At 32.6% G+C, this 17,966-nt stretch overlaps 2 protein-coding genes and 1 pseudogene across 2 annotated transcripts; all 3 read right to left on the minus strand.

Moving 5' to 3' along the window:
- Window positions 1-4,446: 4,446 nt before the first annotated feature.
- LOC112101067 lies at window positions 4,447-5,297 on the minus strand. Its single transcript, XM_024190982.1, has 2 exons — window positions 5,118-5,297; window positions 4,447-5,034 (listed from the first exon to the last, which is right to left on the minus strand). The coding sequence occupies exons 1-2, from the start codon at window positions 5,283-5,285 to the stop codon at window positions 4,447-4,449; spliced, it is 756 nt and encodes a 251-aa protein (XP_024046750.1). The 5' UTR covers window positions 5,286-5,297.
- Window positions 5,298-6,329: 1,032 nt separating this feature from the next.
- Window positions 6,330-7,837, minus strand: LOC18053391 (annotated as a pseudogene).
- Window positions 7,838-11,845: 4,008 nt separating this feature from the next.
- LOC18053393 (isoflavone 4'-O-methyltransferase) lies at window positions 11,846-13,369 on the minus strand. The gene is made up of 2 exons (XM_006449360.2): window positions 12,554-13,369; window positions 11,846-12,316 (listed from the first exon to the last, which is right to left on the minus strand). The coding sequence occupies exons 1-2, from the start codon at window positions 13,328-13,330 to the stop codon at window positions 12,014-12,016; spliced, it is 1,080 nt and encodes a 359-aa protein (XP_006449423.1). The 5' UTR covers window positions 13,331-13,369; the 3' UTR covers window positions 11,846-12,013.
- Window positions 13,370-17,966: the final 4,597 nt, after the last annotated feature.

Consider the following 17,966-nt stretch of genomic DNA (forward strand, 5'->3'; position numbering starts at 1 on the left):
AACTAGCATTACTTTTTATGGGGAACATATAATTTAATATCAACCACATAGTATACTTATAAAGGGTTATGAATTAAATAACAGGATAAAATGAAAATATGAAAGAATAAGATACTAAGATGGTTCGTGTAATAGAACTCCTTCACGTGTTAATTAGGGGTGGGCATTTAATTTAATTATATGCAAGTTGAATTGAACCAAATCTTATTATGGCAGTTTGATTTGGTTCGTTTCAAATAATAAAAACCAAATGATTTGAAAATTTTTGAATCAATTGGTTTATGTCTGATTCAATTCAAGACCAAACTAATCCAAAGAACCAAATGGTTCAGAGATTAAAAAAAAAAAATTTAAGAATTAGGAAATTAGAAATAGAATGCTAGTGAAAACTCTAGCCTAGAGCACATCACAACCGTCAAACTCATTCTAAATTATGTAATTTTGTTCCATGGTAGACTTTTGTTATGTTGCTTGATTTGTATTGGACTTTAACATGTTGTTTATTATTTGTAGATTTTTATCATGATTGTCTTTGAAGTATTAGTATACGACCGTCATGTTGTTTTTTTTTTTTTATTGAATACATATTCTAAAGTTGTTCAAACTAAATAAAACCAAATTTAATCAGATTAAATAATCAAACCAAACCAAATTCAACCAAACCATGGAACTAAATTGATCCGATTTAATTTTGTTCGGGTCTAGTGCTTGGTTCTTTTTCAGTTCACAAATTTACGAACTAATTGGTTTTGGGTTTTCGACATAGAACCAAACCAAATCAGATTATACCCAATCCTAATATTAATGTGTAATGTATTAAACCAAAAAATACTTTAAAAAAGAATTGTAAATAAAAAACAAACAGTATAAGTTACTAATTTGAATCTTAACCGTGCATGTAAATGGAAAATATCAGAATACTTGTTGATACTTCATAAATAAAGAGAGTATCATAATACTTATTAATATTTTGAGAGTACAAGATGCTCAATGAAATTTGACAATTGTTAAGGCATAAAAGGCAAATGTGCAGGACGATACAACTGTTCCACCACCGGCGGGTCCGTCCTGCACTCTTCCTCTAATAATTTCATTTTCTTTACATTTCAATCGATTCGTCTTTAGAAGCAGAAGCCACAATGTTGGCCAAATGAAAAATTTTTTCCAAGAAAATGTTCATATGGTTACTTAATAAATGCGGGGAACCGTTAGTTAATCTGATTTACTCTAGAGCCAGTATAATGAATGAATGGCTCAGTTGGACTGTTAGTCAGTGGCCAAATCAAGTTCGTAATCATGTGATTAATAAATAAATAAAAATAGGAATGGATAAGTGTGTGTATATATACAGTGTTCTCTCACAAAAAATCACATCAGTTTTCCATGTCTTCTGTTCATACTGATCACTGACAACTGAGAAAATACCAGTGCCAGCCTGCCAGCAATACTTTCCTCAAAGAGCGTGAAACACACCCCCACCAACAAGTGCCATGATCGAGGAGAGTGCGCGTGGGATTAGCGATTTCACGCAATCAGAGAGAAAGGGTCAAGATCAAAGAAGCAGACTCAATGACTAAAGTGTTAGGCTTTTGCAGGGAGGACCCCTCGACTTTTACGCGGGTGCTCTCTCTGCTTCTTTCAGCCTTTCATCGTACTTTAGTCACGTCAATCACTCTTTACTTGCTTACACGCGCCCCAACGCCCCCCCCCCCCTTACCAGCAACTTTTGTGTGTTGTGGCCACCTTCTTTCGCTGCCGCAGCTTGCTATTCCTGCCCGTACACGTTTCTGTTTCACGAGCCCTCTGATGATCTTGATTCAAGGGTAGTGAAGGTCATTTCGGGTATATCCATGTGGTCTGAAGAGTTGGCTTTTAATTAATTTATTGTAGCTCTGTTGTCTGTCATTCAAAGCATCAAAAACTCTTTCTTTCCACTTCTGCATTTAGGGCACGTGGCAGGTCTCTGTGGTGGGTGGGTCCCACTCAGACTTGCCAAAAGGAACTAGACAGGTCGTTGTCTGGATCACAGGCTGTTGGGCCTACTTTTATAAGGTTACATCGCTTTGATCGTACGGCCAGGAACGGCCAAATCTGCATTTAAGGCGTCGGACTCAGAGGCCAGGCTCAACTCAATGGCACACATGGTGTTATCTTTTTCTTTTCTTAATATAACAATATTATTACTTTTTTTCTTAAAAAATTATCAGCTGCCCATCTTTTAAGTGTATGATGTATTTTAAAAGATTAATGTTAAGTTACGTGCATGTAACTTAAGAAAATTCATTTTAAAAATTTCATCAAAATCTTATTCTGTTCAATTATTCACCCGCGATTTACATTTTATATCATTCATCCACCAACCATTGCGGTAAACTGTGATTAATAATTTAAAAGAATTACAATAAATTGACTATTTTATTCTTGAAGCCTTCAAAAGGAGAGAAAAAAAAAATCTCATCTAATGTTGCAACCGCCACCGCACCTCGACTGCCAGGCCGTTTGCGGTTGTTTGAAAACTACTCCAAGAACCATCAAAGGTGTCGACTTCGATCTCGCTAATGATCTCCCTGAGTACCAATCTTATTTCGCAACTTCTATTTCTTAATATATTTCTTGATAATTAATATATCTTTCTCATGAGTGTCTTTTTTTGTTTTGTTAAAGTACTGAGCAACTTAGTGTATGGGGAACGTTGATTTATTTATTTTTTCTCCTTTCTCTTTTTTTTTGGCTTTAAGGGTAAAATAGTTAATTTATTAAAAAATTAAATGATTAACGGCGGTTACTAAAATGGTGGATGGGTGATGCAAAATATAGACTAAGGGTTTAAAATTGAACAAAATAAAATTTTTGTAATATTTTTTTAACACGGGATAAACTCAAGATGAACGGCTGATACTTTCCCACAACTCTTTAAAATTAATTTCGAGTTCTCATCTACTCAAATTTCCACCTTGACATATATTTATCCTCATCACCTCGCGCGTGCGCGTGTGTGAATCAGCCGAACAAAGGAAATTTCTTATCTCAATATATAAGTTTTAGTTTTTTTTTTTTGTCTTATCGCAAAATCAGATGTTATGTACAGAGGCTCTTAACATATAACTCTACAAGTAAGCCACTAGCTAGTGATCCGTGCATGCATGCTAACAGAGCGATACAAGAGCTAACTCGGCATTGTGCTTCTCAAGCTCATTTATCGGCAAAATACTTCTGGTCCCGTTGCTATTCATTCAGTATGTTGCCTGAAATTGAATTTTCTTCCAAGGAGTTTGCTGTGATACTTCATGCACTCGTTGCAGTTGCAATTTGATGTTCGTCAAGCAGCATATATCTCACTACATATTATAATTTCGACACATATTATACTTAATTTATATTTTAGATAATTTTTTGTCTTGTAATAATAATATTTCTAATCAAGAATTCTTTACCATATAAAAGTTAGAAATAAGTTACAAGAAAAAATACATACTTCATTACATTTTATCTTGTAATGTATTAAAATATTTGTTTTATTATTTTTTTACCTTATTCCTTACTTTAATATGGTCTAGACCCCTAATTTTACACACACTACCAAGCTGTCTTTTTAATTTGACATGGTGTAAATAAAGTATATAATTCATGAAAAACATAGCAATAATTATTAATTTATGTGAGTGTATATCAGTTATATATGTGACAATTACTTTCCTGCATGGCTCATGCACAATTCCACTTCGGCCGTGAATCAATAATATCCAAGTATACACAACGGAGTTTAACAACATTTAAGCAAAAACCCAATTTTCACATTTCTTTGTCAAATCAGAATGATCTTGAATCTATCAATTCAGATCGGATAATTTGATGAGAAAACTCAATTATATAATTCATCTATAAAATCTCATTCTCAAATGTCTTGTAATGAGGAAGATGTAGATATCTTGTATGGCATTTTTCTACGACAAAATTGAGTTTTAGTGTCAACTCCGAGAGTCCTTCTTAAGCAATCATATCGTCCCAACATTGATCAAAATTTCAAATCGAATCTGTCAAAAAGAAAATAACTAGGGTCAATCAGGCATCAATGAGTCCAGTTTGGGCCTACAATGAACTGGGTTGATAAAACTTTTCATCAGATGCCATGGGCCATGACTTGGCCTACATTGGCCTTCATTATAATAATTAATGATTTGCTGAGAAGGTATGAGTTCAAGAGCCACCATTAGGCAACCGCAAGAATCTTTTATATATCGTCAGAATTCAGAATGGGTATCTATGTAGTTGGTAGATAAATCCAACTAAAACGTACAGTATATGAAAAATAATTCTATTTTTAGTTCACGGAACAATTAAGACTTTAAATAAAACTTGAGTGGAATCTACTTCCTAAAGTATACTTTTTTTTTTTTTTGGGGATGGGCGGGGGTTACAGGAAGTGATTAATAGTAATAATAATTATTACCTTAACCCACACCCACGATTGTTATTATGATCGATAAATGTAGCCTTCCCGTAAATTCTGTCAGCGACCTTTTGATCCGTACAGCTCTCCGAAGTAGAGTAGTTATGTAGGGGAGTTGTATTGGTGTCAAGATAGTGGAGGATAATGACTAGAATAATGGAGGAAAGAAACATAGGTATAGGACCAAAAAACCAAAGGAGCAAATTAAGGGCAAAATATAAAGCTCTAAGTCCTAGTGACCAAAATTCACCACCTTTAATAATGGCTATCTCGGCGTACTTAACAGGGACGTTGTCTTCTGGCATGCTTATGAGATAAGTAGCGTGGACAAAATGCCTGGTGGATTGAACGAAACAAGAAAAAGCTAGTAGAAAACACGAGAGAAGGCTTATGTACTTGATTGAGATGGTGGATGCCCTAGTGTCTCCCAATATTAGTTCGCTCTCAAATATGTTATTTGTTGAGCTGCCAAGCCAGGCCCCAATCAGAGAGCTCAGAGTTAAGGAGACTGTAGATAAAAATGTTGCTGCAGATATGTTTGATGTTATCACCGTTATAGCTACACCAGCGTCCTTCTTCTCAACCTGCATGCAGTAAATTAAATTGGATGAATGTATAAAATTATAATAATCGACAATGAAATAGGAGCTAGGTAGCAGCTAGGTGCCTGCATAAATCTTTCGACCCAAGCTCTTTTATCGTTGTTTTCGAAGCCGAAGGCTGTGGTGTGAGGATGATGAAGGTATCTGTAAAGAAGGAATAGATGGTATGTAAACATGATCAGCAGCCCCAAGGGGACCAAAACCAGATCAAGGTACTCCTTTTGGAAAGTCATGCTTCGACTTTCTTTGTGCCAAAAAGAGCGATGTAAACCCGCTTAATTCTCACTTTACTTATAAAATCTGTGCTACTAGTACTACCTGCAAATTCGGATTTGTTTTAAGTCTAATCTGACCTTTTCCACTTATGTTTTTTTTGTGCTAACTTGCTGCAATCTTTTCTTCCGATTCACAAGGCATCTATTTGACACGTTAAAAACGAAATTTGCCGATTTCATCATTAGGACAACTGTATGTTTTATAAAATTATTGATTTATGATCGATCAAACTTCCAAGCTATGGGTTGGGGGGATATCCTTGTTTTTAGCTGGCAACTTAATTAATTATCCAATTGTTTTGAAGACGATATATCATGTTGCCTTTTACCCCCAAGATTTAAGCCGATGATAATATACTACAAGCAATCATTTATCTTCCCTAGCTAATTGAAGTTTGAATTCTAAAATCCAAACATAAGAGTCTGAAGTATCAAATAGTGAGGCAAACTAATACCAATCATTAAGCAGGTCATCGATTTAAAACAAATTAACTTGAGTGTGTTCGGACTTCAGGCAATCCACTATCGTTAAGCAAAGTATCTTCATTTCTGGATATTCTCTTGGTTTCGTTGACTTTTATTTTATTTATTTATTTATTTTTTTTTGGGAAGAGGTTTCGTGTACTTTCATTGGCTTGCGTTTGAGAATATCCAGAAATGAAGATGCTCTTCTTGATAATCCACTACTCATGCATACTGATTTTCTCTAAGATGTGTATTATTTTGCATATTAGCATCTAGCCTCTCAACCTCATTGCTACATTTTGCAAATTAAATCAGCTGAAAATGATTTTTTGCCAGCATTAAAGCTATCTAGACTAGCACAATCAGCTGAAAATGATTTTTAACTGTCAAAACTGGTGGTCAACAACCTAACGGACAAAGAATTTAATCTGATAGGACTCAAGTGAAATATATACTTCCAAAGTCTTAGATTTATGAATTGCTTCTTCTCAATGACATAACGTTGAGAAAGATACCGAATTTATTAGCAGAGTGAAAACAGCAGAGACAAGACTGCCAGCAGAAACAGATATTCGGAGCAATAACAAAGTACAAATCCTTTACTCTTAAATTTACTTTGGAAATTATTTGAAGATCGAATATTGGGGGATTGATCGATTCTTTACGGATAGACTTCAATGAGGGACTTGATACCAAATATAGGAGCTATTTTGTAGTCAGTGAAACCGGCGTTCACGAAAAGACTTCCCCATTCTTGCTCAGTTCTCTCTTTTCCACCAACATTAAAGTTCATAAAAATGTCAAACAAGAGCTTTGATTCTGTTAATTCACGGTCATCTTCCTTTTCATCGATTACAATATCTATGATTAATACCTTTCCTCTCTCACCATTGCTTGCAATAGCTTCTCTGCATTTCTTCAATAGCTTCAAGCAATCCTCGTCATCAAAAAAATGAAAAACCGTCTGCATGCCAATCACCCATTTAATAATTAATATCCACCATTAATTAAAATTATTTCACGCGTATTCATACACCATCTTCCAATGTGTGTGTGTGTGTGTGCATATATATATATAATCTTCACTGAGATTTCCGTACTTCATGAAAGTACAGGAACGACTTTTACAATGTTAAAAAATGGTTCCCACGTTTTAATAAAGCACAAGAACCCTCATTGGAACGCACTCGCGTGTGTGTGTGTGTTTGTTTTACCTTGAAGAAAAAGGCGTCTGCCGGAGGAATAAACTGAAACATGTCACCCTCTATGTATTTAAAGTTGTCAGTCTGACTGTCTGAGGCATGTCAGTGACAGCATGTGGAGGTCAAGTACTGTGCACTTGATGCCGGGGAATGCTTCAGATATGATTCTCGCGAATGCACCCGTTCCACCTCCTACGTCAACCATGGAGCGCAACCCTTGAAAGATTGGGCTGCAGTCTTTGACAAGCAAGGTTGCCATTGCAGAATCACTTTCAATTACTTGGTTGAACTGCTGGCTTAATCCAGGGTTCTGGCTCAGATAGTCCCAAAACTTCAACCCGCGTACAGTTTCCCATAACGTGAGATCGTTCGCTTTGAACCAACTACTTAAATACTGGAATGAAGAGACAAAATCTTGGTCAAGCAATCCAGTAACAAGTGGTGACAAACAGTAAGAATTATCTTTGATGAGCAGGGTAGAAGTAGGCGTGAGGCCATATGCTTCTTCTTGTTCGTTGTGGTTGACAACTTTGGTTTTTGAAAACAAGCCCACGTGAACGAACAGACGCATGAAATGGAATAGACTACGAGTTTTTGTAGGCTGAATGTTAAGAGCTGAGGCCAACTCAGAAAGAGTGATCGGTCGTCCGTGGCTGTGAATTACGTCCGCTATGCCTAGCTCAACCGCACATTTGAGTGACATGGAACTTAAAATTTTAATGACACCCTTTTTCAGATGAACTTGACCTTCAAACATCTCTCTTAGAGTGACCCCTTGATTTTCAATGTCACCCATAAGTTCAATTGTTTTCGTCTACACTTTACCCCTAACTTCTCTCAGGACTAAGCCTACCAGTTTCCTTATGGTCTACCATATGTGTATGTGTATATATAGATTCACTTGAAAATTTCGATTTCTGCGGCCAATTCGCAATGCGAGTTTGAAAAGTCAAAGTAGTTAAACATATAATAATTAATAGCGGTATACTGTATATCCGCAATAGCGGGTCAACATAGTAATCCATATAATAACAATATGTATTCGTAATGAGAGTTACTAGAAGTTGTAACAATGTAAGAAAATTGATCTTAAGGCACTATTGAGGTTGTGTAGCTTAAAACTAATGGTTATTGATTAAAAAATTTATATTTATAAATAATATGTAATATATATGATTTTTAAATAATAATCTTAAGAAAATACTAAAGATATTATAGATTTTTTATTATATAAGTGGTGAATTAAATTAATAGAAATTTGAAATCATATCAATTTGTATTTACTAAATATTTTAGTGTTGTAATTTAAAAATTACAACTAATGTCAAGTAAGGCCCAAGTAAAAAATATTGCACCTCACGAAAGGAACATGAGATAAATAAGGAAAATACTAAACCACACGCTAGGAAAAGCAAAATGAAAGATATGAGAAAAATACCAGCAAATAGAGTCAAAATTGTACCATACACCCTCAAACAAGATAATTTATTTTGTTCACCGAAATGGGGTATACTTAAACTTGTTTATGGTTGCTCTTGTGGTGTTAGTAGCTTATGCACGAATTTTTTTTTTTTTTTTAATTCTTGAATGACAAGAGTACTTGCATTCTAAAATATACTCTAACACCATATTTTAATATAATTTTATATTATAAAATAATCTTACTGAAAATAATTATTATTTAAGACAATTTATTTTTTAAAATAAAGTACTGTTTACTTTTAACACTCGCGGGATCTACCGTTTCTTCTTGAACATCATTTTCTTACTCACTTGAAACAATTAATCTATGCCAAAATGAGTCCATGCCACAATTGGTCGTTTTTATTGATTTTCTTCTATTTGCTCTTTCTATTTCATGAATATGTAATAGATTATTTTAGAAGAAAATGCTAAAGTGACTAGGGGGATTTGATTATATTAAGGACTATTTTTGGGATTAGTGAAAGTATGTTTAAAAACTTCTTCAAAATGGTGAGCCAATAACAGTGTCGTGTTCCATATATTTTAGATGCAAATAATTTCCCTATGCTTAAAATATTTTAGGTAATTCTGCCCATTGATCTTGATATTTGAAAAGTCATAAAAGGGATAGAAAAAATTGCTTAGCTCAATAGCTCATAAGAGTGGGCATGAGTTGAGTTGGATAGGGTTTGTGAAAATCCAACTCAACCCACTATTGAATAGGTTGAGATAAAATCAATCTAACCCAACTAAATAAATATATTTAACCCAATCCAATCTAACTCTTAAATCGTAAGGTTGGGTTCGGTTGGGCTGGTTTGATCGGGTTCTGAGCCATATTAAAATTAAAAGCTAAATAAAGACAAAGACATGAAATTTGAAATGGAACTTTTTAAAATTAAACATAAATCTATCATGACATGAAAATTTATTCACTATTTAGTGTTCGATAAAGAAAACTAAAAGACCAACTATCTTATTAAAATTAAATTAAAAAAATTTCAACAATGAGCTTCGAGACTTTATTCTCGTTTCCCGCATCTGTTTTTCAAATTTCAAATCCAGACCTTTTAGATCCCATAACAAAATGAAGTGATATATAATTATGTACTATTAAGTGTTTATTAAAAAATAACTATAAACTGAAACTAACTTACTTTCAAAACTAAACTTATAAGATAATATATTTACTTATATGAGAGCGTGGTTTTAATTTTGCAATTATAAAATAGAGTAGTATATATGAGAATGAAATTGTCTCTCTTATATAATAATAAAAAGAGTTAAAAATTAGATTAACTGTTTAGGTCTTTGGTACCATATTTTTATCATTATTTATGTGAATTGGGTTGAGTTAGGTAGGTTCATCATTGTTGATCTAACCTGAACTCAATTATTAATTGGGTTCAAAAAAATTAATCCAATTAACCCACAATAATCATTTTTCTTAATTAGTTTAAATTCTGTTTCGGATGCCTAAAAGTTCGACTTTTCAATAAGAATCGAAAGAGTAAATTAAAAAGAAACACCTGCCATTCTTCAATTTCTTAATAGCAACCACCTCTGTACATTATCCCAAAACCACCTTCACCCAACAAAATATCAGGCTTGAAGTTCTTGGTTGCAGACTTCAAATCCAAAAAATTGAACACCTTGAGATTTCGTATCTCCAAAATCTGTCCATTTGAACGTGCCTCAACACCAACTTCACTGATAGCTTCTGAGAATTGACTTTTGCCCGCAAAGCTGCTAGTTGCTAAGATCTCCATAGTACGCCCATAATTATTACTTATTATAATTATATGTCCCTAAGCAATTCGGAAATCGACGATCTAATATAAGCAAAAGATTAACATGAAATAAATGAAAGTCGAATGAATCCAAAAAAAAAAAGTGCTTGCAGGGCTAGATGAAGCATCAGTATTAATGTTATATATTAAGGGGGAAAAGAAAAAAAGAAAAAGAAAGTACCACAAACAAGAGGGAATCCAAAATCTTGTGATTCACTCCCGTACCAAAAGTTGAAAAATCACTTAGCTAATCTGGTGGCGTCGAACATAAATAACATGATAGCGGATGGGAGACGCAGGGTCCTCAACTTTTAATTGCAACAAGAAACTGAGGATAACAAATGTAACAGGAAATATTAGCTTTAGTCAAAAGACCATGCTGTAAAACCTTCGTCGTGTAAGCGCTAAAACTTTTCAGCCTTTCACTTTGTGCTGAACCGATAGTTTGGAGCAAGAAACACTGGATTAGCATGACTGGAAGATTTAGGATAGTAATTTAAGTAATAACCCGTTTCAAAAAATAAATTATGTAAATCCATCTCTAAGAGAATTATGGAAACATCAACTCATTATATAATTCAATAGATTATTACCTACAAGTAGCAGCAGGACTTCCTTGAAATAAAACTCCAATAGAAATTGCAAAGCAAGGGTAGTTTTTGTTAAAGTCAGCACCGAATTGGTGCTTGACTTTGACATTTCAAGCACCAAATTCGGTGCTTAGCTGGTGGTGAAAAATTGCTAAATTTTTTGCCATAATTGTTAGCTGTAATGCTTGAATTTTTGAGCTGTAATTGCTGACTTTTGGCCATTATCTTTCCTAGAGTGCTGAGAGAGAGCTAAATTATCCCAATTTTGAGAAGCATTTATTGTATTAAGAGAGAGAGTTTAAAGAGATTGAAATTATAAAGTTCTTTAGTGATTAAGTGATTTGAAAGATTTGGTGTATTGGGGTTGTGAATCAAAATATTACAATATTTGTAACCCTCATTTCACAAGTAAAATATTTTTCTTTTATTTTCGCCTATAGATGTAGGTTAAAAACTGAACCACGTAAATTTCTGGTATCTTTGTGGGATTCTGTTGTCTCATTATTTCTCAATTTTACTTTAATTACGCGTTTGCTTCACCAATCAATTTTCTATCAGTTTTGGACTGTATTCATTTTCTATCGGCATTCCATCAAACAATTTGAAGTCTCTACTTCGAAAAATTTCATCAGACATTAGCAATTAGGTGCCAATGTACAGGATCCAAACTTATGCATCAGCAGGTCACTCAAAAATAAATAAATAAAAATAAAACTAGAATTGAACGATGAAATGACATAAATACTTGACATCCAATCTGAATTCCACAAACTCAAGCAAATATAGAACGAAACTACTGATATAGGGCATAAGTTTCAGCAAACCAGATCGAAGAAGCTAGAGAAATTAAAAAAATCCAAAAGTCGGATTGAGTTCGAGTGACTCTTTTCTTTAAAACCATATTAACCCGAAATATGGTAGGTTAATCTGAACCCATCCGAACCTGATTTTGCCCACCCCATCTAAAATCTCAGATTTATGAATTTCTTCTTCTCAATTACATAAACTTGAGAAAGATACTGAATTTATTAGCGAAATCAAAACATCAGAAGCAGATATTCGGAGCAATAACAGAGTACAAATCCTTTATTCCTAAATTTATTTCGACGACTGCATGAGCGTGTAGGAAATTATTTGATGCCAAATATCGAACACTGGGGCGACTAATCAATTCTTTACGGATAGACTTCAATGAGGGACTTGATACCAAATATCGGAGCTACTTTGTAGTGAGTGAAACCGGCATTCACGAAAAGACTTTCCCATTCTTGCTCAGTTCTCTCTTTTCCACCAACATTAAAGTTCATCAAAGTGTCAAACAAGAGCTTTGCTTCTGTTAATTCACGGTCATCTTCCTTTTCATTGATTACAATATCGACGATTAATACCTTTCCTCTCTCGCCATTGCTTGCGATAGCTTCTCTGCATTTCTTCAATAGCTTCAAGCAATCCTCGTCATCAAATAAATGAAAAACCGTCTGCATGCCAATCACCCATTTAATAATTAATACCCACCATTACTTAAAATTATTTCACGCATATGCATACACCATCTTCCAATGTATATATATATAATATAATGACTATATATATATATATTCAATGAGAGATTTCTGTAGTTCATTAAAGTGCGGGAACGTTAAAAAGTCGTTCCCACATTTTCATAAAGCACAAGAACCCTCTTTAGAAGGCGCTCGTGTGTGTGTTTCTTTTACCTTGAAGAAAAAGGCGTCTGCCGCAGGAATAAACTGAAACATATCACCCTCTACGTACTTCAAGTTGTCAGTCTGAGGCATGTCACTGACAGCATGTGGGAGGTCAAGTACTGTGCACATGATGCCGGGGAATGCTTCAGATATGATTCTCGCGAATGCACCCGTTCCACCTCCTACATCAACCAGGGAGCGCAACCCTTGAAAGATTGGCTTGCAGTCTTTGACAATCAAGGTTGCCATTTCAGAATCGCTTTCCATTGCTTGGTTGAACCGCTTGGTTAATGCAGTGTTCTGGTTCAGATAGTCCCAAAACTTCAACCCGCCGAAAGATTCCCATAATGTGAGATCGTTCCCTTTGAACCACCTACTTAAATGCTGGAATGAAGAGACATAATCTTGGTCAAGCAATCCAGTAACAAGTGGTGACAAACAGTAGGGCTTATCTTTGATGAGCAGGGTCGAAGTAGGTGTGAGGGCATATGCTTCTTCTTGCTCGTTGTGGTTGTCAACTTTGGTTTTTGAAAACAACCCCATGTGAACTAACAGACGCATGAAATGGAATAGACTACGAGTTTTTGTGGGCTGAATGTTGAGAGCTGAGGCTAACTCAGACAGAGTGATTGGTCGTCCGTGGCTGTGAATTGCGTCCGCTATGCCTAGCTCAACCGCACATTTGAGTGACATGGAACTTAAATTCTTAATGATGCCCTTATACAGATGGGCTTGACCTTCAAACAACTCTCTTACAGTTACCCCGTCATTTTCAATGTCACCCATAACTTCAATTGTTTTCGTTTACACTTTACCTCCAACTTCTCTCAGGACTAAGGCTACCAGCTTATCTTTGGTCTACCATATACGTATGTATATATATTCACTTAAAATTTTCGATTCCTGCAGCCAATTCGCAATGCAAGTTTGAAAAGTCAAAGCAGTTCAACGTATAATAATTATTAACGGTATACTGTATATACGTAATGCAGGTTTGGATGTCAACATAGTGGTACGTATAATAACAATATGTATTCGTAGCGTAAGTTACTGGAAGTCGCACAATGCAAGACAAATGATCTAAACTATTGAGATTATTCTACAGCTTAAAAGATATAGTTTTGCGAAAAAATTATATTATTATAAATAAAAATAAAAATATGTAAAAAATATGATTTTTAAATAATAATATTAACAAAATACTATAAATATTATAATTTTTTTTATCATACAAGTGATAAGTCAAATTAATTTAAGTTTCAAATCCGAAGTGAAAAATGTTGTTCACAATATGAGATAAATGAGGATGAGGAAAATCCCATACCACACACTGGGAAAGCAAAATGAAAGAAATGAGAAAAGTACCACTAAATAGAGTCAAAACTGGACCATACACCCTTCTAACAAGATAACTTACTTTGTTCAGCGAAATGATACTATTTACTTAAACTTGTTTATGGTCGTTCTTGTAGTGTTAATAGCTTATACATGGAATTTTCTTTTTTTTCAAACTCTTGAATGATGAGACTACTTCCATTCTAAAATATACTCTAACGCCATATTTTGATATAATTTTATATTACAAAATAATCTTACCGTAAATAATTATTATTTAAGACGATTTAATTTTTTAAATAAAGTACTGTTTGCTTCTAACACGCACGGGATGTACCTTTTCTTCTTTAACATCATTTTCTTAGTCACTTCAACAAACCATGCCAAAATGAGAGCCTGCAACAGTTGGTCGTTTTCATTGACTTTCTTCTATTTCATTCAATTATTTGCTCTTTGTATTTCTAGATTTGTATTTCATCCTATACTTTTTTCTATTTTTGGTTTATCCGCAAATGTTTTTGTTAAATTAGTCGTTGTGAATGTGTAAAAGATTTTTTTAGAAGAACAATGATGAATTGTTGAAGAAGAAAATGATGAAGTGACTAAGGGGGTTTAAGGACTATTTTGGCATTAGTGAAAGTGTGTTTAAAAACTTGTTGAACGTGAATGAGTAAATAAAAGAGTGTTCATAATATATTTTAACATGCAAATAATTCCACTATACTCAAAATGTTTTAGGCAATTTTAGCCATTGAATTTAATTTTTTTTTTTATTACATGAGACTATTACTCATATTACAATTCATATTATATGAGATTATTATTGATATTTATAATCAGATAACTATTAGAACTAATTCACAGTAAATCTTATGAAGCACTGCACAACTGCACAGATTAATTTATATTAAATCTTTTGAAACATTTTCAAAAATTTTACTCTCACTAATATTTGGAGGATGTCTACTCCACTTACATTTCACAAAGGAGAAAATTGTTTTCACTCAATTATACAATATAATTGAGGAAGAAATTACCCCTACAATACTTTTGTGGGGATTTGAATTGCTGCCCTCACATTGCTCAGCCTTGGCTGTTGATTTTGATATATATATTTTTTTAATACTGATTACACATCAGATTACTGTATTACACATATATTTACAATTGCTATTAGAGTAGACATTACACTGATATTTACAATCAAATATATAACTGAAACTTACATTATTACATTAATTCTATGAAGTACATGCCGAGACATATGACTCTCACAGATGAGGGATATCTCTGTTCCACTCGCATTTCGCAAGGGAGAAAGACTTATAAATTAACTCCACACAATTTTTTTGTTATTAAATTCCCAACCCACACTTTTTGTGGGTTGGGTCGGTCGAAAATTTTTAACCCAACCCAACCCATTAACCCGTATATGTAAAAAATTTTAAAAATTAAAAAATAAATATAAAACACATCTCAACAACTTTCTCAATTTTAAAATCCTAAACTCAAATTCTCTTGTTTAAAAAATAGTCGCTCATCTGCTCGCGCATAGAACACAACAACACCACAACTCACAAGCTTTCTTGAAAATCTGCCCAACTGCAGATCGTCTCAGGCCCAAGTTCTTTCCTCTTTCTAATTTACTAATTTATTATTGTTTTGAAACTAAGTTGATCAATTTTTTTATTGTTAAAAGGGCTAACCCATTTGCTTTGGTGCTTTATAATATTTTTTATTAATAAAAGTTGGTCAATTTTTGGTTGTTATGATGGTGTCAAGCTCAATCGAATTAACATGAATATTATAATAATAATAATTATTGTTATCTTTGGGAGAAAACGTTTCGACAAACATCTGTTGGGCATTGTTCTGCAGCAATATTTTCAATATTAACAAGTCATGCTTTTTTTTTTAATTCACTAGTCTCACTCTTTAGACTTTGATGTTTTATATTAAACAAGACTTTAAATTTATAGACTTTTTTTTCATTAGTTATGTACTAATAATTTGATTGTTAAACTTTGAAATGTTGCATTTGTTGTAAGGATTTTATTATTTGTGTTTTTAAAAAAATTTCAATTAATTAATTTATTTTTGTTCAGACTATAAAAATGGACTTTTTCAAAAATCCAACCCAATCAACCTAACCCAGGTTTTGTTGAGAAATGTAATGGGTCGGGTTGGGTTGAATGTTTTCAACCCGACCCGTGCCCATCCCTATCTAATAAGGTATGAGCCTTTAATGTGTAGAGGTCCAATGGTATTTTAATTTTATGATGGACATAATTAAAAATACCAAATGATAATAGAAAAAAGTTATCTATATAAATGATTATGGTCCCCAGGTCACATGTATCTTTTTATTCTTTTTGAAATTTCATCGTTAGAGAGAAAACTCTAAGAAAACTTAAAGGATTCTCTAGGAGAACGTGTATATCTGAAAGGCCAACCACACAACCCTAGAGAGCAATTCAGCGTTATGGATTCATGTACGCTTCCGTATAATTTTGTTATTGATTCTTTATGATACAACATGAATGTTTTTAGATTATAGGTGATGGTTTTCATCAAAGGAATTTCTTATTCTAACAGAAGATTGCTCATGTACATCTTTCAATTTTGTCTCTAGTCACCTTGTATTTCTACATTGCCCACTTTTATTACAAGTTCTATGTTGCGTTTACTTCTTGGATTAGGGAATCGGAATCCAAAATTGAAATAATTGACAGTATTTACTTCGCAAAATAAAGTCGGAAATCAGAATTGGAATTGTGGGGCTCATAACAATTTGAGAATGAGGAATGAGAGATTTATTGCCAATGGGGGAATCAGAATTGGAATCATGGGGTCCACCATAATTTGAGAATGAGAAATGGGAGACTCATTGCCCGGGGGAGGTGGGAATGAGTCTCCCATTCCCGAGATTGACAATTTTACCCTTCCCAAAAATTAAAAATGCCCACTTTGTCCTCATTTGTAATTAATTAATATAATATTATAATTAATTAATTAATATATTAATATATTATTAAAAATAATTATTATTAATTATAGTTGTTGAATAAATAATCACAATAATTAATATTTTATTAATATTAATTAATTAATATACTATTATAATAATTATTAATAATATTATTATCATTAATTCATATATTGTTATTAACTAATTAATATAACTATTACTGTTAATTAATATATTAACATATTATTAACAATAATTATTAATAATTATAATTTTTTAATAAATAATCGCAATAATTAAGATATTATTATTGTTATTATAATTAATTAATATATTATTATAATAAATATTAATATAATTATTATAATTAATTTACATATTATTATTAATGAATTAATATAATTATTACTATTAATTAATATATTAATATATTAATAATTTTAATTTTTGAATAAATAATCACAATAATTAATATATTATTATAATTAAGTAATTAATATTAATATTATTAGTTAATATTTTTTATATAATTAATTAATTAATTTTTTATAATTAATTAATATATTAGTTAATAATAATTATGACAATAATTCATTAAGTACATTTTAGTAACTTGTTACAATTTAACTCATTTCGATTTCGATTCCTACAGTTTAAGTAAACAACTTATTTTGATTCTCATTCTCTATTATAATTTTTACTACGTTATACTTTCAAAGTTAATTAGAATGTGGCCAAGCGATGGAAGTAAAGTTTTGGTCCAACGGATCATAATATAGAAACATTAAACTTGTGGTAATTTTCAATTAAACTTGTGATATTTTCCACCATGACAATTTTTAATAATGTTTTTGTATATGTGTCACAAAAATAATCTCATTTTATAGTCATAGCTCGTTTAAAATTTACACAAGATGTGATTGTTCACCTCTTGCCACATGATGGATGATGGTGCATATCTTCCAAATAAGCTTACACTCATAATTCTTATCTTGAGTAAAATTTAGGTTGGAAATTGGTGGTTAACAGATAAAAAAAATAAAAATAATTAAATCTTAATTGTATCGACACAAAATCATTATAAATTCTTGAGAATTCAAATTAGGAGAGAATATATCC

The sequence above is a fragment of the Citrus clementina genome, unplaced genomic scaffold (genome assembly GCF_000493195.1).
Source record: "Citrus clementina cultivar Clemenules unplaced genomic scaffold, Citrus_clementina_v1.0 scaffold_2, whole genome shotgun sequence".
NCBI lineage: Eukaryota > Viridiplantae > Streptophyta > Magnoliopsida > Sapindales > Rutaceae > Citrus > Citrus x clementina.